Source organism: Urocitellus parryii, chromosome 4 (assembly GCF_045843805.1).
Source record: "Urocitellus parryii isolate mUroPar1 chromosome 4, mUroPar1.hap1, whole genome shotgun sequence".
Taxonomy (NCBI): Eukaryota; Metazoa; Chordata; class Mammalia; order Rodentia; family Sciuridae; genus Urocitellus; species Urocitellus parryii.
The window spans coordinates 66183632-66205682 of NC_135534.1; the positions used below are offsets into that span (position 1 = coordinate 66183632).

At 49.6% G+C, this 22051-nt stretch overlaps 1 protein-coding gene across 1 annotated transcript in view; it reads left to right on the plus strand.

Annotated features, from left to right (window-relative positions):
* Positions 1 to 637: 637 nt before the first annotated feature.
* Positions 638 to 22051, plus strand: part of Dgat2 (diacylglycerol O-acyltransferase 2) — a 31279-nt gene continuing 9865 nt past the window's right edge. The window contains exons 1-4 of the mRNA XM_026387291.2: positions 638 to 967; positions 16084 to 16212; positions 20988 to 21095; positions 21479 to 21549. Coding sequence (XP_026243076.1) covers positions 847 to 967; positions 16084 to 16212; positions 20988 to 21095; positions 21479 to 21549 — 429 coding nt within the window. The 5' untranslated portion in view covers positions 638 to 846. The remainder of the gene's footprint in view (positions 968 to 16083; positions 16213 to 20987; positions 21096 to 21478; positions 21550 to 22051) is intronic.

Here is a 22051-nt window from a genome sequence, read left to right on the forward strand (position 1 = left end):
TCCCACCTTTGTCACCAGTGTACATGTCTGTCTCTACTGTTCCCTTCCCCCCTGTAACGTGAGCACCCAAAGGCAGATCCTGATCTCACCTGCTGGGTCCCCAGCACCCAGCAGTATGTACAGATGCTCTGTGAAGTTTTCTGATAAATGGAAAGGCAGAGGCGTTTGAGGTGGTTTAGGAGTTCAGGCCTAACATAATTTCGATATCCCTTACCCCAGACGAGACCTCTGCATCTGCAGCCAAAGGGAGGCACTGCCAAAATAAGAACATACTTCCCCACACGCCCTTGGCGGGTTCCGCACGTGCTCAGTTTCCCTGCCCACGTTCTAGCTGTCGGGCCATACCAATCTCTGCAGGGGAGTTCAAGCGGCCAGGCTGAGGGAACAGCTGAAATAACCGGATGTAGCCCTTGGGACGAAGAAACCATCTCCCCTACCCTCTTTCAATCGGCTGAGTTCGCGTAGGGCAGACCTCTGCGCTGCCCTGGGTCCGCACCGCGCCGAGAACCAGGAGCTTCCGCCCCCCCCGCGCAAGGACATGGTGTGGGCCGCACAGTGGAACGGCCCGCCCCGCCCCCGCCCGCGTCACGGCCCGCCCCGTTGTGAGGTTATAAAGTGCGCGCTCCGCGCTGCGAGCGCCGGGGCTGGCGCCTGGCTCTTGTTTCTCCTCCACCCAGCGCTACGCGCGCCGCCTGCCTCTGCTCGCGGTGCCGTAGCCACCTCCGCTGGGCTCAGTCCCGGGCTTCAGTGCTCTGTGCGAAGCCCTGGCCCCGGCGGCCGGGGCATGGGCCAGGGACGCGGGGTGAGGCGGCTTCCCGCAGGGCCGTGACCAGCCTTGACTTCAGCATGAAGACCCTCATTGCCGCCTACTCTGGGGTCCTGCGAGGTGAGCGTCGGACCAAAGCTACTCGGAATGAGGGCGCCAATGGAGGATCTGCCCTGTCCACCAAGGGCTCTGGGAGATGGGGTGAGTGTCTGTCACACCTGGAGGCTTTCATCCTGTGGGTATGCAACTGCAAGATTTTCAGGAAAGGGTTCTGAGGCAAACTGATGCGCAGGAATGGCCACTGCAAGTTGGGATCCCAGTTCCCTTCTTTTATTTTGGGGACTTCCTTTTGAGGGTCTGGGATGAAGGAATAATCATCTTTACCTAGTCAGGTTACCCAGTCGGATCCACGTAGCTTGGCATCCTACTCAAGTCTGAGTTCATTCTGTATCCTGGCACTCATCAATTTTTGCGACATCTGTTGCATCACTTCCCATTTCCCATCTGATGAAGGTGACACCACCCACCTTTCTCAGTTATTAGGAATATTGGAGAACTACTCGCCAGTCCCCAGTACGGTTCCTGACCCCTGATGGTTCCCTCCCATCACCCTTCACCAGGTGGAGCAAGCTTTGGCAGCCAGAGACTAGATGGGACTGGGTGGCAAGGGTTTTGTAATCCCCTGAAACAGCCGCTGGCTGGGGAACATGCCTGGCTGGGGAACATGCCTGATTGGGACAGGTGTGCCCCCACTGTCCTCTGCCTCACACCCATCTGCCAATCCGGGGGGTGGAGCCCACTCATTAGCAGTTCTGAACCTTGGTGTGTGTGTGTGTGTGTGTGTGTGTGTGTGTGTGCGGTGGTGGGGTAACCCTGGGTGTCCTCCAGGGTGGAACTGAAGCCTTCAGTGAATTAGGGGTGAAATCAAATATCATAGCTTTTTTCATGAAAGGAAAAACATTCCTTCCACCCCCCACATTCCTTACCTATAGCTGGAGAAACTGAAGTGGGATCATACACGTTGCTTGAGATTTTCTTAATAGATGCCTTATTAGGGGAGGGGTGTTAAATACAAATCCTGGAGATCCTGGGAGGTCATCACGCTGTCCTGTTCTGCCAGTGTTTCATGCATGAAGTTTCTTTCCTCCTGAGTCTTTATTCTGCTTGCTAAACCTTTCCAACTTGGGATTTTTCTTTAGTAACCAACAATAGCCTGTTCTCACCTATGTTATAAAACATGCCAATTATGGAAATCTAGAAAAATATAGACAAGCAGAAAAAAAATAAAAATTGCTGGTAAATCAGCTATTTAAAGATAGCTTCCTATTATCATTTTAGTATATTTCTGTATAATTTTCTTTATACATATTATGCAGATTAAAGTTGAGAATACGCTGTAGATATAGTTCTGAATCCTGTTTTTTCTCTCTTAATAATATGTCATCAGTATATGCTGCAATAATCAAAATCATTTCTAATATGCTAATGGCTGCAAGTTAGCCCCTGCTGGAGCTGTATCAGTTTTAACTGTCCTGTGCATTGGTGTTGTTCCTTGTTGATTATTGCTGTGGTTTTCTGCCCTACTTGGTTTGGGCGCTGCTCATTGCCCTTAAAGAGGATACTCAGCTGCTGTTACCATCCAGGGAGAAGCAGCCTGAGCTATCCTACGCACCAGCCCACTAGCTTCTGTCAGCCTCTTCTCTCACTTAGAGTGTTTTGTTGTTGTTATTTGCTATGCCCTTTGATGCCCTTAACAGGGGAAAGAAGGGACTTGCCCATGTTCCCACTTTTAAACTGTGTGTATCTCCATGTCATGAGATGGAGGTACTCTCTGTGGCAGTCCTTCCTAGAGATCCCCTTCCTGGGCTCTGCTGTCCATGGGCTATGAGCTGTGCCTTCCAGGAACCAGTGACCATAGCTCTTATGTTTTTGACCTAGAGTTACTCAGGAGAATCTGTGCTCTAGCAAATGGTTTTGATAAAGTCATTTAATATACCAGGAGCATTTCCCCATGAAAACATGACTTTACAAACTGGGTTCAAAGAATTACATCAAGGAATGTAGCAAGGGCTAATATGAAATGCAAACTAGTCAGTTTAGCTCTCTGGGATCTACTTTGGTGAAAGACTGGGTGGGGTAGGGGAGGGTGCTGAAGCAAATTTTGTACTCTCTTGGCATCTCCACTAAACCTGCTTACTACATCCTTGGTCCTTGAAGACACTCCCCAGTGGCCTAGTTTGCCTCTGCAGATAAGTTCCCACTGTTGTGGGTGGTGAACACCCTGTTGGTGGTGACTCCCTGTCAGCGGCAGTATTCAAGGAGAGACCATGGATTCTGTGAAGGGAAGTCCTATGATGGGTGAGAGATTTCAATAGATACCTTGGTGCTGGGTTTTTCTGTAGGAGCATGGCTGGGTTCGTGCATGTTGGAGAGGAGGTTCTGCATTGGTGTTTTTTAATTTCTGAAGGACTGTGCTGGACCAGGTGTGGAGGCTGCAGTGGTAGCTGTGTCTGTAACCTGCCTCTGTCCCTGGACTAGGGGTTCTTCAGAGAAGAGTCCTTGGATGCTTGCCTATATCCTTAGGGTTCAGCACAGGCCCCAGCATGAGATGGAGGTAGTAAAATTTTGAGCTGATTTATTCTGTGTGACTACAAAGAGTAAGGCCAGAAATTGGGTGGGACTTGGGGGACAGGTTTTGGTACAATAAAGGAATCCTTTCTAATAGCTGTTAATGACTTTGTGGGTTGGGGCGGTAGGGTTAGAGTTCCCCATCCCTGGGGTTATACAAGTGGGGGCCTAGTGGGGGGTGAAACTAAGCAGTTAGCTTTTATGGAACTGAGACTTAACTGTGGGGGGGTAACTGTGGAACTGAGACTTGGCAGTCACTTAATGCAATCCAAGTCATAGAATGAGAACATCACTCATGTCCTATCTCCTTCAATTCTTGGTAACTGAATGACGCTAGCCACAGCCTGGAATATAGATCTGAGTTCTAACCTGGCTTTGATACCCCTGGATGAGTCCCTTCTCTCTGGAGACCTTAGTGTTCCCATCTGCACTATGAGGGTTGGACCCTCCTCCCCTACATTGGGTTAGTTACTAAGGGCTCATCTGAGTTGGGAGAGGAGAAACAAGAGTAATAATTTATTAGTGGACTGGATGACTCAATGGCCAGTGTGGAAATCCTGCCCCCCCACCCTCCCGCCCCCAAATTCAGCAGCAAGTACTTGAGTCAAAACTTAGATATCTGTTAGCACTGGATCTGGCCCAACCCCTCATGGTACAATGGAAACATTGAGGTCCTCAGAGAGAAGGGACTTTTCCAGGGGTATGATACCTAAGATGCATCTCCCAGTCTGTGACTAGCCTCCATAAATAAGAGAAGTGTGATGAGGCTGGGAAGGACTGAGTACTGCGCGTCATGGGCACTCAGCAGTGTACTGAACAAGTGAAGGTTGCTCCCAGTCTCCATGATGGGAATGGTGGCTCACCCCTTCTCAAGCTTTATGAGGAAGTGCCCCAAGCTTGCCTGGTGGATAGAGACACCAGCAGCCCCGGGACTTCAACTGCCAGGTTAACTGCTAGTTTTCCCCCACTTTATACTTCCAACCTTCGAAATTCTTTTCTTCCTCCATTGCCATGGTCATCTTCGTTTTTTTTTTTTGTTTTTTTGTTTTTTTTTGGTACTGGGGGTTGAACCCAGGGGAACTTGACCACTGAGCCATATCCCCAGCCCTATTTCATATTTTATTTAGAGACAGGGTCTTACTGAGTTGCTTAGCACCTCACATTTGCTGAGGCTGGCTTTGAACTCACCATCCTCCTGTCTCAGCCTCCTAAGCCGCTGAGATTACAGGTGTGCGCCACTGTACCTGGCACCATAGTCTTCTTGATCCTCCAGTTGCCCCCAGTTCAGTCCTAAATCAGGGCCTTTGCATGCCTTCCTGCCTAGATCTTTGCATTGCTCACCTTGGAACATTTGGTCTCCTCTCAGGTCTTCCCTGGTCATCTTGCCTGGAAGCCACCCCAGTTGCCACATCTTGTACCTCTATAGCCCTTATAATTACTTAAATTCTCCCATATGCTTATCTATTTAGGTAGTTGTCTCTGTCTTAAGAATGTCATCCCCAGGCTGGGCACAGTGGCTCTGGAGATGGAGGCAGAAAGATCACGAGTTCAAAGCCAGCCTCAGCAATTCAACGAGGCACTAAGCAACTCCGTGAGACTCTGCCTCTAATAAAATACAAAATAGGGCTAGGGATTGGCTCAGTGATTGAGTGCCCCTGAGTTCAATCCCCCTGGTACCCCCCCCCCCTTGTCTGTCTTTCTCAGAATTGGGTCCCTATCATATACAGTGCTGGCAGGTAGTAGGTGCTCAATAAATATTTGTTGAATGAATGAATTGTTAGTGGGACTTCCCTGTTCCTCTTGGCAGTAAACCCTGCTTTTAGCTTTGGTGTGATTCCTTAACTCTTTCTCAGGCCTCTATACTTGTCTCTGCTAGGTGCTGGGGCTGCAGCTGTTCCCTGTCCTGGAGACACCCACAGCCTGGCCAGAAGCTAGCCCCTGGGGCTGAGTGCCAAGTGGGTGGAGCCAACTCCTTTATGACTTCCAGAAGTCAGAAAGCCAGATTCCCAGCTCTGCCTTTCCCTGAGACATGGTTGGGTGGCTCACTTCCTTTCACTCCCCCATCTCAAAAACAGAATCAGAAATATCAAACTCTCGGGGCTGGGGTTGTGGCTCAGAGGTAGAGCACTCGCCTACCATGCATTAGGCACCGGGTTCAATCCTCAGCACCACATAAAAATAAAATAAAGATATAAAGAAAGAAATATCAGACTCTCATTGGAAGGCACCTCTGAGAGTACTCCCCAGGCTGGTGGGGGCCTCCCTTTCATTCCTGGCCCTGTGTGGCCTTCTGTTCTTGGTCCTCCCTGTCTCAGAATATGAGGAAGTGAGTTAAAGTGAGTGGAAGGTGCCTTGTAAACTAGCTTGTGACACTCATGTGAATGAGTCCTTGTCATTTGTGCTGCGTGATATGCAAGTGGGGACTTGGTATGGGTCCTTTGTTCACTGACTGAGCACTTCCTGTTTGTCAGTTAAGATCCCCACCTTTGAGGGAGGGAGAGACCAGGGGGATGTATACAAGATGATGGCACATAGTGATTCAAGCAGTGACAGGGGAGGAATAGGGGCAACTGTGGAAGCCCGGAGGGGCAGTAAGGGAAGCTAAATCACCCTGGGGTCAGGAAAGGCTTCCTGGAAGAAGGCTTCCTGACATTCATTCTGAATCTTGAAAGGTGCATAGCCCTTAGCAAGGCAAGCAAGAAAATTTGGGTGCAAAGAATAGCATTAAGTAGAGGCATGTGATTTGGGTGGGAGAGGCAGTCTGACTGTAGGGCCTTCGAGTGTCCAGCTCGGGCTGAGGGCTAGGTGTACTGAGAGGCAGAGGCAAGGGGCACAAGATGCTGTGTCCAGGCCTGCAGTGGCTCACCTGCATCTACCAGGGAAGGAAGCCTTGAGAGGCTCAGGAGAGGAGCTTTGGGTAATCAGAATGTCTTGGCCTCTAGCACTCCCAGGTACTCCTCGTGTGGAGCCACTGTTGGCTAAGTTGGGGGTCAGGACTGAGTCTGGCCTAGGGTCTATGGAGTCCCTTCTCTGCCACGGAATTGCTCTGCACTCAGCCTGCAGCCATGGCTTCCTGACTCTCTGTTTCCTGTATATAATGGATGATGGTGTGATAAGAGTATCTTGCAAGTTATGGTGCAGAACCTGTGAACCCTTGAGGCCTATCAACAGAAGCAGAAAATGTGAACTCCGTGTGTGGGTGGTACTGGGAGCTGAACCCAGGGCCTCATGCATATCACTGAACTACATCCTAAGCCCCCTTTTTCTTTTTATTTTGAGACACAATCCCACTAAATTGCCTAGGCTGGCCTTGATCCTCCTGCCTCAGCTTCCCCAGGCACTAGGATTACAGGTGTGCACCATGATACCTGGCTGAACTCCTGTTGTCATTAGAGCAATTAGTAGTCCTGAGCCTAGGCCAGAGCCTGCCTCTGTGCCTGCTTCACATGTGGCCTCACTCCCCATGGGTGCAGTGAGGAGGGCTGGGTGAGAGGAGCCCTGGAGTTCCTTCCAGCTCTGCTGGAGAAATGTGAGCCATTCCTACCCCTGATGGCTCCGGGTTGACCTCTTCCTCATTCTTGGCCTCAGCTTCTCCTTGTGAAAATGGGGATTATGTCCTTCTTGGGGCCCAGGTGAGTGCCCCAGAAGAACCTGTCTCCCCACGCTTGCCATTTATTGTCATAAGGGACTATTCTGGAGACTCCTTGGTGATGCACACGCAAGCAGGTGGCGTTGCCATGGCAACCCCTCCCACTACGATATTTTTGAATGTGCTAGGTCAGAAGGTGGGGGTGGAGAAAGTGGGCCGTTTAGGGTCCTCAGCAGTCATGTCAAGGGTCCTGGTTGTAGCTTCAGGCTCTCAGGAACATGGCATCCTAAGAATCCCACTTTCTTGGCCTCACCTTCCCAGACTCTACTTCATGAAAACCAAATTTGTGAAGAACCATACCTTTGAAGTATCCTGAAATGGGGATCATAGTCCTGTTAGGAGGATCTTTTGTGGACAAACATTCATTAGTGGTTTCTAGCAGAGCAGAGAAGGCCCAAGTTGATAGGACCTCAGACTGCAACCCCAAGCTCCAAATGCAGGGTCTGGGGAAACAGAGACCTAGAGAGGGGAGGAGGCCGAAGAACTTAGAGCCTGATAGACACATAGGTCGGTCAGGACGGCCAGGCCAGGTTTGTCTTCCCAGCCCAGAAGGTATGGCTGGGGGTTGGCTCTCCAGTCATTTGGCCTTCCGTTTGGGATGATGTCCCAGTGGGCCCTGTTTAAGGATACCTGATTTCTAAAAGAGAGGCCTCAAAGGAGACTATTATTCTTTCCAAAAAAGAACTCACCAGTGTGGTGGATCCTGGTGGCTAGCCTCCCTGTCTGAAGTTGGTGGAGGGAATGGGGCATTGGCTGGCTCTCTTCCTGGCCTTCATGGTGGAGGACAGCACTCTGTGACATTCTCCCCTCTCCACTTTCTCAGCTAGACCCACACAGTCTCTGCGTTCCAGCGTGATTGAACTTTTTGCACTCAATTCCTCAAAATTATGCTCCCTCTCCGGTTCCAGGCCTTTGCAGACATTGTCTGTCGGACTCCACTTCCTAGGGTCCTGACCCCTGCCTTCCTCTTGTCAGCATGGCATCTCACCCAAGATATTTATTTCCCTGGGAAGGCACCTCTGAGAGTACTCCCCAGGCTGGTGGGGACCTCCCTTGCATTCCTGGCCCTATGTGGCCCTCTGTGTATAATTGTTCATGGTCCTGTCTCCTCAGTCACATCTGGGGTGGGCAGTCCAGTAGCCTCTAGCAGGTGTCCAAGCCGGGGGGTGGGGTCTGGGAGCTCCCTGCCAGTGCAGTAAAGGGGACTTGGCACACATTCATGAACATTAGCATCCAGGCTCTACCCTTTCCTCCTTTCCTCTGGAGCTGTCACTATGGCCCTGACTTTAACCCACCCCTCCGGCTAGAGTAAGCCTTTCCTTCTTGGTCCCCCAGGATGCTCCCTTTGACCCTCTAGCATGGCACAGCAGTCAGCTGGGAAGTGGGCTTATCTCTCTTCTTGTTCGGGCCCTGTTCATTCATCAAAATCCCCTCAAACATTCAGTCATTCAGCAAACATTGACCAAATACCTTCTCTGTGTCTGACCCCATGCAAACACAGGGACCTAGGAGTATGAGACATGGTTCTTGCAAACACACACCATAATGAGAAAGGCGAGTATTTCAGAGAGGTCGGGGGGCGTTATGGGGGTTGGCTGGTGGGAGATAGAAAGCTTCCCAGAGAAACATTTTTCAGGCTGGTCACCAGGAGGTCAGGTCATCAGGAGGTCAGTGACCCTCCAGAGCTGGCAGCTTCACTGTGTCTGATCTGGTCATCATTACACATGTGGACTTTTTGCTGAAATTGCCTCCCTGGGGGAGCCTGAAAGATAGCTCACTTCTGTCCTTGAAGAAGCCACATCTCTAGCATTTGGCTTGGCTTCCTGGACCTCCCTCGTGCTAGAATGGTATGCCAGGGGTCAGTATGCCTAATCTTTGCCCCCATGCAACTTATACCCAGCCCTTTGGAATAGCTTAAGGGCTACTTCCTCATTCACCTACACCCCAGGCAGTACTTGGAACCAGATGGGCCCAGGTGGAGTGTCCTTGGGCCAGGTGATGGAGCATGATGCTGCCCACTCAGAGAGGCCAAGAGCCTGTTCACACCTCTACTACCCCCTGGCTCTTTCTGTCTCTAACAGACCCATGGCCCTTTTCCATGAGTTATTTAAATTCCTCACAAGGATCCTGCATCACAAGGATCCCCCTCTCAAGGAGGGGAGGTAGTAGTTTTTAAGATTCCACAGCAGGAAATTTCAGAGCCAGGGATTGAATCCTTTCTATCAGTCACCAGCACCTCTTCTCCAAGGCAGGGCAGGTGTTGTCATACTCATTAGACAGGAGAGGACACTGAGACTCACTTGATAATTAACTAGCATTCACACAGATCTTTACTTTTTATGAAGCTCTTGCCTATCCATTTTCTCATTTAATTCCTTCAACAAACTGGCGAGGTAGGTATTAGCCCACTATACAGATGAGGAAACTGAGGCTTACACAGGAAATGACTCATTGAGGTCACACTTCCTGAGCATCAGGGGCCAGGTCCTCCTGATTCCTGTTTTCTGCATCTTCTCCAGGCCAGCACATGCTGTCCCCAGATGCTGATAGTGGAGGCGGCAGAGGAAGCTGGGTGGGCTGTTCAGAGGCATGACCTGCCCACCTGCTTTCTGCTCGACCATGCTTCCCCACTGTGCTCAGTGCCTCTCCGTGGGCAGGGACCCTTTCCCCCTGGAGTTTGTTTCATGGCTCCAAATTATTTTTCTTCATGGCTCTCATCCCTGTCTGAAATTTTGTCATACGTTTACGTGTAGCTGGTTTTTCCTTCCCTCAGACTCACTTGTATCCCTAGTGCCCCACTTCAGGCTTTGGGTCTTATCTCTGCCCCCACCTGCCTTCCCCTGGAAGCTACCTCTGACTGCTCATTCTTACTTCTCCATTCTCAGTTTATTTTGGGCAAACAGAACCTTCCCTGTTTCTGGACTAGTGAGCATCTGTCTTCAGGCCCTTCATTAGAACTCCTTCTGAGTCTGGCAGTTCTTCCGGCCCACAGTCCCTTTCTCTTCCTCTGTGCCTCCCTGACCTTGTCTTTAGAGACATGGAGAGGCCTCCGGGCCTCCGGGGGGGAGCCTCCCCTACTGTTCCACTCACCCTGCTGCCTCCTCTTAGGATGGATAGCCTTGTCACCTGCTCCTCTTGCTCATTCTTTATATGTCTTTCTAGTAGATGGCAGAAGCAACACTAGTGCCACCTAACAAACCCCAAATGTACCTTACACACAGTTTTCATTTGATCTCCCTAAAAACCTTGAAAGTTGGGGATTCTTGCCCTCACCCCATTTAGAGATGAGAAAGGTTAGTGACATGCCTGAGGTCACAGAGCCAGGCAGGGGCCGAGCTGGCCAGGTACCCAGATCTGGGGTGCTGGTATTCAGGCTCTGCCACCCTTAGGCAACTATGAGAGGAAGCCCATGAAGCTCTGCTTTCGTCAGCCCTGGGGTGCGGCTAGTCACTCTATTATCAGATGTTGGGCAAGGAGGTTCCAACATGCCTGTTGCCACTGCCAGCCCTGGGCTGGGTCCCGAGACTGTGGTTCTTTGGTCCCACTATTGCAGGAATCTATGGTTTTGCCCTCATAGCAGGAGATGATTTTGGGGAGCATCTGGGTGGGGTTCATACTCCTTGCACAGCCAGTCTGCACAGGATTGTCCCTGTGAGACTTTGGGCATGGTGTGGGCAGAGCAGGCAGCCCTTCTTAGCCAGGGTATCTTCCTGAAGTCTGGGTGTGGACTGGTTTGTTATATAGGGATGTCCCTTAGTGACATGGCATCACAGAAATGGTGAGGGACTTGTGGCCCAAATACTTGCCTTGAGTCTTGGCCCCTGATACCCTGAACACAAGCAAGTGGCTTCACCTCACCTCAGTTTCCTTCTCTGTGAATTGGGGCTGCTGCTCCCTGCCTTGCCCACCTTCCCAGGTGATGCTGTGGGATAGTGACACACCATTTCGTCCTGGGGGTAGGGGATGCTTTCTGCATGGTAAGAATGCTGCCTGGGGCCTCTCAGCATCTCTATTCCCTCTCCCCTTCTCAAATGGTGGAACAAGTGAGCTGTGTAAAATACACGGTGTCCAGGAATGTCTGTCTGAATTGGCCACAGGGAGTCTTCTTCCAGGATTGGTCAACTTGCTTTAGAGCCTATCATGTCTCTTCCCATGAAAAAAGGACATCTGTAGATAAGGGGTTGGATTCCCTTCCTGAGTAGGGAAACTGGGAGGCAAGAGAGGCTCTGGGGACCTCAGTGATGGGGCTGGCTTGGCCTCCTGGTGGGTAGCCCAGTCTGACTTGGACACATAGGCCTTTGCTGCCTTGGGACTCCTGGGCCTTTACACACAGTAAACCTCTCTGAGCTCTTTTTCTAGGCTGGCCCTGTGTGAGGCTCTGGGCACACATATGAGTCAGGTGCCCAGGAGAGTAGACATGGGCTGCAGTGAGACTGGTGCTGCGAGAGAGACAGAGAGAAGGGGTGTGTCGAGGGAGGCTGGGGTGGCAGGGGAGCAGATTGCAAGTGGGGACTTGGCTGGGTGCTGAGGCTCCCTGCTGCCCCACCCAGGAGTCAGGAGCAATCAGGCTTGTGTGAAGGTGGTGGCATCTGATTGCAGCATTGGCATTCCCACCAGCTTCTGCTATAGCCAGGGCAGAGGAGGTGCTGACCGGTGGGTGGCAAGGGCTGGCAGTGGGCTAGGGGTGCCCAAACTAACCCTCACTTCCTAGCTGCCCAGGTGATTATCCCATGGCTGCTGTAAGGTGATGAGCTCTAAGCTCCAGGTACCTGGCCTAGAGCCCTCAGGAGGAGACCGTGGAGTTCATCTCCTTGCTGCCATTTTATAGATTAGGAAGCCCAGAAAAGTGAAGTCTGACACAGGAGTTGATGACAGAGTTGGGACTGGAATCCTGCCATTATACTTGCAGCTTAAGGTGCTGCTGGCGGCCCATCTGTCTGGAGGGAAAAAGGGCATTCATGTCTGTTGTCTCCTCCCAGCCTCTCCCAGCTTCACTGTGAGAAGAAGAGAAAAAGAACTTGGGGATGGGGACAGATAGGCCTGAATGTTGGGTCTGAATTGAGTCCGGCTCTGCCACCTTCTGGCAGAGTGATTGACCTTAGCCACGTGTCACCATCAGAATGGGGGTAGTGATGCCAAACTCTCAGGAACCGGAGTGCCTGTCAAGTGCTTGTGGAGGCTTCAAGGCTTTGGGGCCTCTTGGACATGATACCTGTTACTTAGCTCCACATACAGGGAGCCCACAGGCCTGAGGGACAGCCAGACCAGAGAAATCCTCTTCCTCTCTCTCAGCTAACCTTTCTGAGTACCTGCTCTGGGCCAGGACCTGGGAACCCAAATGTAGATCAGACCCAGGCCTGGTCCTCAGGCAGCTTCCAGTCTCATGTGAGAATCGACTTGAAATGGACAGTTAATACATGAGAAGGGGCTGTGGGAGCCCAGAGGGAGGGCTCTACTCGCTCTTATTCCTTCCTTGTGCTGGTATCTCCTGACTTCATCTGCAAACAGAAGATTGTACTGGGGTGGCAAGATGGTCCCAGACAGTTCCAGACTTGCATGGTCCAGAAGAAGGAGAGGTTTTTTCTCTCCCAAGGCTTCCTGTAGGATATAACTGCTTTCTTTCACTGTCAGGGAATCTCAGGTGAGGGGCCTTCCAAGCAGAGAAGTGACTCAGTATCTCTTAGCTTGTTGGGAGCTTCCACTGGGGCCTGGGTTCAGCATCACAGACAGGCCAGCCTTGGAGCTGGGCTCTGGCCCTCCAGGTGGGGTTGAGGGAGTGGGCCTGACCTGAGGAAGGTAGAGTTGCAGCCCTCCCGCAGCCTCCCTTTTCCCGGTGGCCCACACTCTAGCTCCCATGGAAACTCTACCTCTCCTTCCTAGACAGCGGTTCCACTTGGCTGGCAGAGTGAGCTGTGGGCCATGGTTTGGGCTGGATAAGGCAGGATGAGAACAGCCTGGGCTCTGCTTTGGCTGGATGTGGGACTTGTGTGAGCCCCTTAGGCACTTGGTTTCTATATGTATCAGGGATGAGGGTTAAGTGCTTGAACCTCATCAAAGTCCTAATAAACACAGAGAGGAAGAATTTTTAGGTTTTCTCAGTTATTTCCGCCGGGGACATGTCACCAATGAGGAGTTTTGGCACTCTCTCCCCAAGTGGGGGTGCTGCCACAACCATAGTTGGCTGGTCCTGTCTCAGAGGTTGGGGGCGAGATAAAGATGACTCCAGCACACCTATCTTTTTATATATCTATCTATCTATCTATCTATCTATATATATATATATTTATTTATTTATTTATTTATTTAGTTGTAGATGAACATACAGTGTCTTTATGTATTTTTATGCAGTGCTGAGGATTGAAACCAGTGCCTTCACATGCAAGGCAAACACTTTACCACTGAGCTACAGCCTCAGCCCCAGTATACCTATTTTTTTAATTTATTTTTTAGTTGTAGCTGGACACAATACCTTTATTTAATTTATTTATATGTAGTGTTGAGGATCGAACCCAGGGCCTCACATGTACTAGTGGAGCGCTCCACCACTGAGCCACAACCCCAGCCCCCAGTACACCTATCTTTAAGCACTCCTCAGACTGTTGGCCTGGGGGTCCATCTGTAGTCTGAAACAGACAGCTGTGAGAAGTCGTCTGATGCTGTGTTCCCTGTCACTTTTATTTTCGGCCCAGCAGAATGTGGTAGTCTCAGCTCTCTTCCTTTGCCCATTTTTAAATAAATTTTTTGTAGTTGTAGATGGACAGCATGACTTTATTTTATCTGTTCATTTTTATGTGGTGCTAAGGATCAAACCCAGTGCCTCACACATGTTAGGCATGTGCTCTGCCACTGAGCCCCCTTTGCCCATTTTTAATCTACCTGTCTTGAACTTATAGTTGTATTTCTCAAATTTAATCACATGAGTGGAGGTCTTGTTAAAATGCAGATTTGACTCAGTAGATCCAGGCATTTCTGACCAACTTTTCACGGGTGAGGCTGATACCACTGTTTCAGACCACGCCATGGGTAGGAAAGTGCTGGAGGATCCTTTGCCTTCTCTCCAGTGAGGACACCTAGCCTGGACCAGATGAAGCAGGGTCTCACCTCCCTTCATTCTGCCGCTCATAGCATGGCTCCTCATCACTGCATCCTGCCCAGCTCAGGAGGCAAAGCCCATTATGGCTGATGACATGGCCAGTCAGCCTTGGATCAGGGGTTCAGTCCTGGACTTGGGCCTCACTTCCTTCCCACATGTACTCACCCAGGCCTCCCTGCACATGTAGATCAGGGTGAAGGTCTAGAACCCTCAAGGATGTATTAATGTAACTAAGTCATCTGTCCAGGCCCCACTGTGGACAGGTCCAGCCAGAGTCCTTCACTCAGCAGCTGCTGCGGGGAAGGGAAGGTGCCTGAACAGCAGTGAAAGTCCTGGGTTCCAACTTTGTCACTTACTACTTGGGTATCCCTGGGCCAACCAGTGCCTCTCTCTAGGCTCAGTCTCCGTGAGGCTTTACTGGATGACCCTGTAGGGCCCTTGGGCTCTAGGATGGATTGTTGGGCAGGTCTGAGATAGAAAGGGCCTATGGTGGTTGGACTTTGTAAAAGGGGGTGAAGGAGTCAAACTTCTTGGGCTCTGGGGACCAGTTTCTTATTTGCTTTTGTGACTTCACACACTGCCAGCTCTGCCTTAGTTATGTCTATGGAGCATTGGATGCTACTGAGCACCCAATATGTATGGTCTTGCCTGGGCTCTTGTAGTGAGTGGAACAAAGTCCCCTCCCTCTGCTGCATCATATAGGACAAGGGGACATGACTGATGTGTCCACCTTGAGGCCTGGCATTTCCCACCTGCCTTCTAAAAGTCAAAGCAGTTGTTAACTTCATTGAGGAAGGGTAAGTCTCTTTCTGAACCCTGTTATGACCTTGTTGCCCTACAGATTTTGTTGAAATGTGAAGGCTTGAGTGTAAGCCCCTAAATTGTCTTTCCTGGTTCCCAGCTTCAGGCCAGAGTGAAAGGTCATGAGACCCTCAAGGACAAGATCTTGACAGAGTCATCTGTGCTGGGCCTTGCACAGTGGGTGGTGGGGAAGAATGTTCTGGCAGCACACAATAGGCGCTCAGTGAAGATGTGCTGAGCAAAGGGCAGGCAGCTGAGCTCAGCAGTGGAGGAGTGTAGGGTGGCCCCCTGCTTTAGTCTAGTGCTGAACAGAGTGGGCATGGGTTAGGGGCCTTGCCATGATCTTCTCCAGTGCTGTTTCTCTAGCAGCCTTCCCAGCTCCACTGCCCATAGACTGCTGAATTCAGGTTATCATTGTAAGGGCATAATCACAGAGCATAATCTTGTCCTCACCTCCAGGTTGGGTGCTTGCTTGATGGTAAAGATCATTCCAGCCCTCTGTGTCCTCCAATTTGCTGAAGTTCTCTGACTAAGGGTCCTTCAGGGAAGCAAAGGCTCCTACCTGGCTCCCTTTGGGCCCCAAACAGAGATGAAGTTGACAGTATAAATCTCTCTGCAGATGGTGGCGATGTGGTGTTGCGTGTGGGAATAAGAGGCACTACTCCTTGGAAAAGGGTTATCAGTCCCTGGGATAAAGGGGGTAGGGCAGGGATTGGGGATGCTCAAAGTACACTTGGAGAAGAAAACATTGCAAATTGGATGTTGAACCTCTGTCCTTGGCCTCACAGACAGATAGCAAAGATTAAATATTTGTACTAGATCCAGATAAAGGATGACAGGAGTTTGGGACAGAGGGGAGGGAAGCGAACTGGCTGTTTTAGAGGACCTGGCCAAGACTTGGATCCAAAGCTAGTCTGGAAACCATTTCTGTTGTGCGTATGTGAAAACTGGGGCATAGAGAGCATCTAAACACCTTGTTATAAAGCCATTTAGTGATAGGACAAGGATCTGAACCCAGGTATGTCTGATTCTGTAGTCCATGTCCTCATGTCTAAGAAGGCACTCACCTCTGGGAGGCAGGTTGGTGTTGGGGCTCTGAGACTGGAGGGATGGATGGCAGTAGGCTCATGTTTCCTCTTGCTGCAGGTACTGGTTCCAGCATCCTCTCCGCCCTCCAGGATCTCTTCTCCATCACCTGGCTTAATAGGTCCAAGGTAGAAAAGCAGCTGCAGGTCATCTCAGTACTACAGTGGGTCCTGTCCTTCCTCGTGCTGGGTAAGTGGGACTCATTGGACGGGCAGGCGGAGTCTCCCTACCAACAGAAGTTAGAACAGGAACATCCTCTCCATAGCCTCCTTCCACTTACTCCCACTTTTTGAGACCTTCCATGTAAGATGGAGAGCATCCGAACAGTGGACTTCTGCTTAAAAGATCACATTTGCAGGGCAGAGAGGTGGGGCAAATCCCATAGTATGCCAAGCCCTGACATGTCTTTCTCAAATCCCTCTTCACAGGAAAGGAAGTGGGAATTTACAGAGGTTCAGTAACTACTGAGATTATCATGCTTATCAAATGATTGAGTTGGAATTTGAGTGGAAGCCAGTATGTTTCCTGGGGAGTTCACTGTACCAGGGAGCCCAGAATTAATGGACCTGGTTGGAATAGCCAGCTAGTCTTCACTGTTAAGCCAAAGAATTGAGCTCTAGAGAGTCCTTAAACCCATAAAATTAGATTAAAAATTATATACAAGACTCTGTATGTTTGTGTATATATATTTATAAATATATGTATATGTATTTTGTTGTTGTTGTTTAGTACATGGGATTGAATCCAGGGGAACTTTACCACTGAGCCACATCCCCAGCCCTTTTTTATATTTTATTTAGAGATAGGGTCTTGCTGAGTTGTTTAGGGCCTCGATAAATTTCTGAGGCTGGCTTTGAACTCATGATCCTTCTGCCTCAGCCTCCCAAGCTGCTGGGATTACAGGTATGCACTACCATGCTTGGCTGACTATGCACATTTTTGTGGGGAAAGGACCACAGATAGCAGTCTTCAGGAGTCTTTCAGAAGTGTATGGCCTCAAAAAGATAAAGAAACATTGGTTTGGAGAACAGAGCAAATTAAATCAAAGCTCAAACCCTGATGTTTGACTTGCATTTGGCCACTTTATTAGAAACCTGAAGTAGAGAACACAGTGCCCCAACACCTCATCCCCTTATTCAATTAGGAATCAGAAGCTTAGTGGGAACAGGTTCTTTCTCAGGATCACATGAGAAGAAAATAGAGGGATCAGGACAAGAACCCAGATGATTGCCTGTTTATTCTTCTACAAAGCTCTCCCACTTAGACTCAGACTCCCTCTGTCTTAGTGGGTCAGGACTTGGCTTGTAGAACTTTGACCCACGCAGCATATAATGGGGATGGCCCCAAGCTGTAGGTTAACAATTGATCAAGCCCAACTCCAGCCCAGAAACCAGCCTATTGTGTCTTCTTAACACCCTTGTGTAGGTGGAGCGAGACCTGGTGGGATGGGCAGGTCTGCTTAAGCTGCTGCTAATTACCACCCTGAGCAGCCCTGCAGCTACCTCCCACTGGATCCCATACCGGCTGGCAGTGGCTTACAGCATATTGTGAAGGCTGCTGTGGCTGCCCCCTCTAGGCCTCCCTCCAAACCACAGAACCCTCTGATATTCTGATGAAGAATACAGACCTTTTCAGTGCTTTTAAATTTGTAGTACAAAGTACATTGACTTTCATAGGGAACCAATGATATTAAAATGCAAATGTGGGGCTGGGGCTGTGGTTCAGAGGTAGAGCGCTTGCCTAGCATGGGTGAGGCACTGGGTTCCATCCTCAGCACCACATAAAAATAAAATAAAGGTATTGTGTCCACCTACAACTAAAAACTAAATATTAAAAAAGTAAATGTATATTTAGAAACCTAATTAAACACAGTAACACATTCGTTATTACATTAAGTTAAAAAAAAAGATCTAGTAGCAGGTATAATAATTACTGTAATTCTGAAGTAGGATGAAAAGAAATGATTTTTCAAGAATCTGCAACTGCTGCACTATGATATGAAAATACCTTTGTTTACTGATGTCATGTCAGCAGGCACTGATACTTGTGTGGTTTGTTACATTTGTAAGTGAAAGATGCTAAATTTCCATTAAAGGTGAGTGAAAATTCAGATGTCATTTCTTCCCCCATCCAAGTCCATGAACACTTACTGTCTGCCAGGCTGTGTGTTCAATTTAAACATCATCACTCTTCATTCCCAACCCTAAGGAAGCAGAGTTTTAGGGATGGGTTGAGGCCAGTACATGGCAGGGCCAACTCTCAGATCTCTTTGGTCCCAGAGTCCTTATTCTTCACCAGCCCTGCTGCTACCTCCCCTGCCACCAAACATCCACACACTGCCCTGCATTACAGGTCTCAGGTGCTAGGGTTTTTGCAACATGAGCTGCTTTGTGGCCACCAGGATCAGGAGTGGGTGATGTGTGAAGGTGGCCCTGAGCCTCCCTGTGTGGAACAAGCAGGTCTTTCAGGCACATGGCTTATATCTCTTGGGCCCGGTGGCATTGGTTCCTGTTGCACCCATGACCTAAGAAGATGGGACGGAGGCTCTGAGAAAGGATGACCATCTGGTGTGTTTACTTCACTCTTTTGTTCAATAAACCTTCCTGTATTTGAGGCTAGGGCTGGACCTAGTTTCAGCTCTCAAGGTGCTCAGGGGCCAAGTGATGTCAGCTGGAGGGAATCTATTGAGAGAGGCAGATAATGATAAGAGAGTTGACCTATCTGTGAGATAGGGCTTTGGACACACTGGTGGGGAGTGGCCCCACTGAGAAAGAGACCAGCTGCAGTTTCTGGACTGCTCAATAGTTCTCTTCTCCATCTAGGTGACCTTAGCCACAGAGTAGGGTATAGGGATACCCTCCTTCCCAGAGATACCAGCCCTCCAGGCAGTGGGGTCAAAGGCTCTCAGCCCCTTCCACCTTCTGCTCCTCAGGAGAGCTGGGGGTTGCTGGCAGCTTGGTCTCCAGATTGTTTATACCCTAGTCTGAACCATATAGGACTGGCCCAGTCCCACTTGGAGCATCACTGAGCCTCTACAGAAGCTTGGATCCCTATGGATATGGGAGCTAGAATAGATCCCTTTCCAGGCCCAAGATAAACTGCAAATCAGTCTTAACATAGACGTGGCTCTTTGCCCAGCTGCCTTAAGGATCCCACAGTTGCCTTTAACAGGTCTTATAGCCTGCAAAAGTTCCCTTAGAGTCAGCTTCCCTAAGCAGGTCCTGAGAAACAGATATCTGGTCACTAGTCACTGTCCCTCCCAAGGTAGTTGTACCCTGGGGAAAGGCTGGCTCAGGAGTGTAGAATGTGGGCTGGGGATGTGGCTCAAGCGGTAGCGCGCTCGCCTGGCATGCGTGCGGCCCGGGTTCGATCCTCAGCACCACATACAAACAAAGATGTTGTGTCCGCCGAGAACTAAAAAAATAAATATTAAAAAAAAAATAAAAATAAAAAAATTCTCTCTCTCCTCTCTCACTCTCTCTTTAAAAAAAAAAAAAAAAAAAAAAAGGAGTGTAGAATGTGACCGGATTGGGGATGATAAGGGCCACCGTTTCCCCTAGGTTCACTAAGGGTCTGCATCTAGCCATGTCCTCTCCCACATACACCCAGAGGAAGGTCAGTGTGGTAGGAAGAAGATGGTATGGAATTCTCAGGCCAGGAAGCTCAGTGTTCAGGAGAGAATGGGCACACAGAGTTGGCCTCTCTCATACCTTTCCTATCAAGCATGAGTCCTACTGCCCCCTGGTCTTGTGTTGAGTGCCAGGGAACAAAGATCTGGCCCCTCCCTAATGAGGAGAGTTCAGAGATGAGAGAGTCCTGTGGGATGGTTTGGTATTGGAGAGCACTTCTGGAAGGGTTGGAAAGAGAGAAGCCCTGGTGTGGTTATCTAAGTGTGAACCAAGAGATAAACCAGGCTACCTATCAGCTTTCCTTCCCTCCAGTGCCAGCTCATTCAGACTTATGGCCAGCAGATCCAGAACACAGTGACCAAATGGAAGCTGGCCCCCAGGGGAGTCTTCAAGTGTCCTGTTTTTTTCTTTTTTTTAATGTAGTGCTAGGAATTGAACCCAGTGCCTCACGTGTGCTAGGCAAACGTTCTACCACTGAGATACAACTCCAGGCCCTGTTGGATTTTTGATGAGAGGAAGGCTGACAGGGTCTGAGCTTTGGCCTGGGACTCCTTGTTTCTCTGTTGTGTTGGAAGGGGGACAGCCCTCCTCTTGGGACAGGAGTCCCTTCTCTCAGGTTCCTTCAGTGACAGTCTGAAATTTCTCATTTGGTGAATTTCTAAAGCCTAGTGCAGACTATGAACTTTAGAATCAGACTTGAATTTGAATCCTGGCTCTGCCACTGTCCTGCCAGGTGACCTTGGGCAAGTTACCTTCCTCCTCAACCTTCAGTTTTCTCCTCTCTAAAATGGGCTAGGGATGGGAATATAACTCAGTTGGTAGAGTGCTTGCCTAGAATGTACAAGACCCTAGTTTCAATCCCCAGCACCACAATGAATAAATAAGTAAAATTTTAAAATGGGGAAAATGTCACCTTAGTTCAGTGACTCAGTGGTTCAGTTCAAGTCTTGAAAAGTTGAGAGAAGCACTTGGTAGATATTTCCTCCCTTTACCCATAGTAACTTTGTTGGGCACTTGTGTAGGCAGGACTTACAAGGAGGGACAATAAGAATAGCTTCAAGTCTCCTTCCTCTGATGCTACTTCCCAGAAAACATGGAACCCAGGTGCCTGTCAGTGCCAGGACAGCCTGTCAGAATCCGAGAGATGAGGCTCACGTCCTGTGGGCCGGGCATCCCTTTAGCCATTGCCAGGGGTAGGGTCTGTGGGCCTCCATGCTGTGGCTCTGTCTTTGCCTAGCTTAGTGCCACAGGAAACACTCCACCAGTGTCCAGAGGGGAGCCTGAGACCCAGCCAGGAGGACAGGGCCTGACCTGTGGCCATCTGCCCCCCACCAGGAGTGGCCTGCAGCGCCATCCTCATGTACACCTTCTGCACTGACTGCTGGCTCATAGCTGTGCTCTACTTCACCTGGCTGGCATTTGACTGGAACACACCCAAGAAAGGTAAGTGCCAGGTCTCCCGCCCACTCCCTGGCCCTAGAAGCCTGCCCCTCCTGCACCGCTGCGGTTCCTCACCATGGGCTCTGCCTTTTTCTACTTAATTCCTACTTTATGAAAAGCACTGGGCTAGTCCAGTGTGTAGTTTTGGGTGGGGGGTTAAAAGCTCCTCACAGGGTACCATCCTGGTCCCTGTGGGTGCTCCCCCTCAGTCAAGAGTTTGTATAATAGGGGAATATGTGGGAAAGGGCCCAGTGGGCAAGGACAAAGATGCCACATGAGCTGACAGTCCCCTACCTCAGGGTTTCATACTGGCTCTGTCTTGTCTGCCTTGTCCAAATGTCCCCCACTCCTACTTCTTCCCAATACTGTATTTTGTTTCTTGGAAGGTGGCAGGAGATCACAGTGGGTACGAAACTGGGCTGTGTGGCGCTACTTTCGAGACTATTTTCCCATCCAGGTAAGGACTCATTCTATCTTGGGAGGGTGGGAATTGGTGAAAATCTCAACTCAGACCTTAACCTACCCATGCAGAGTGGCCACTTATGTGGTGATGAACTGTGTGGGCTCTCCCTGCACCTGACTTTATGCAAGATTGGAGGCAATTTCAGATATGTATAATACCAGACCAGGTGAAGAGAAAAGTTAAGACTTCAGGGAAAAGTACTAATATTTCAAACACAAGGGGAAACAACAGTTGAACTTCACATCCAGCTCTGAGTTTTCTGGCAGCAAAGTCAAAAAGACAAACATGATCGTCATTGGCTTCATGTTTTGAGAATGGAAGATATGTGTGTTGTTCTTTGGGGAAACAAGACTTGATCTAGCCTTTGGATCTAAAAGATCACTGAGAGCCTGAGTGACAGAAGGAGCAGGTATAATAGCATATATTATGACCATTGTTTGTTTTCCCTTCAGTGAATATTAAGGACATAATTTAAAATGGAGGTGATTTATCAAGA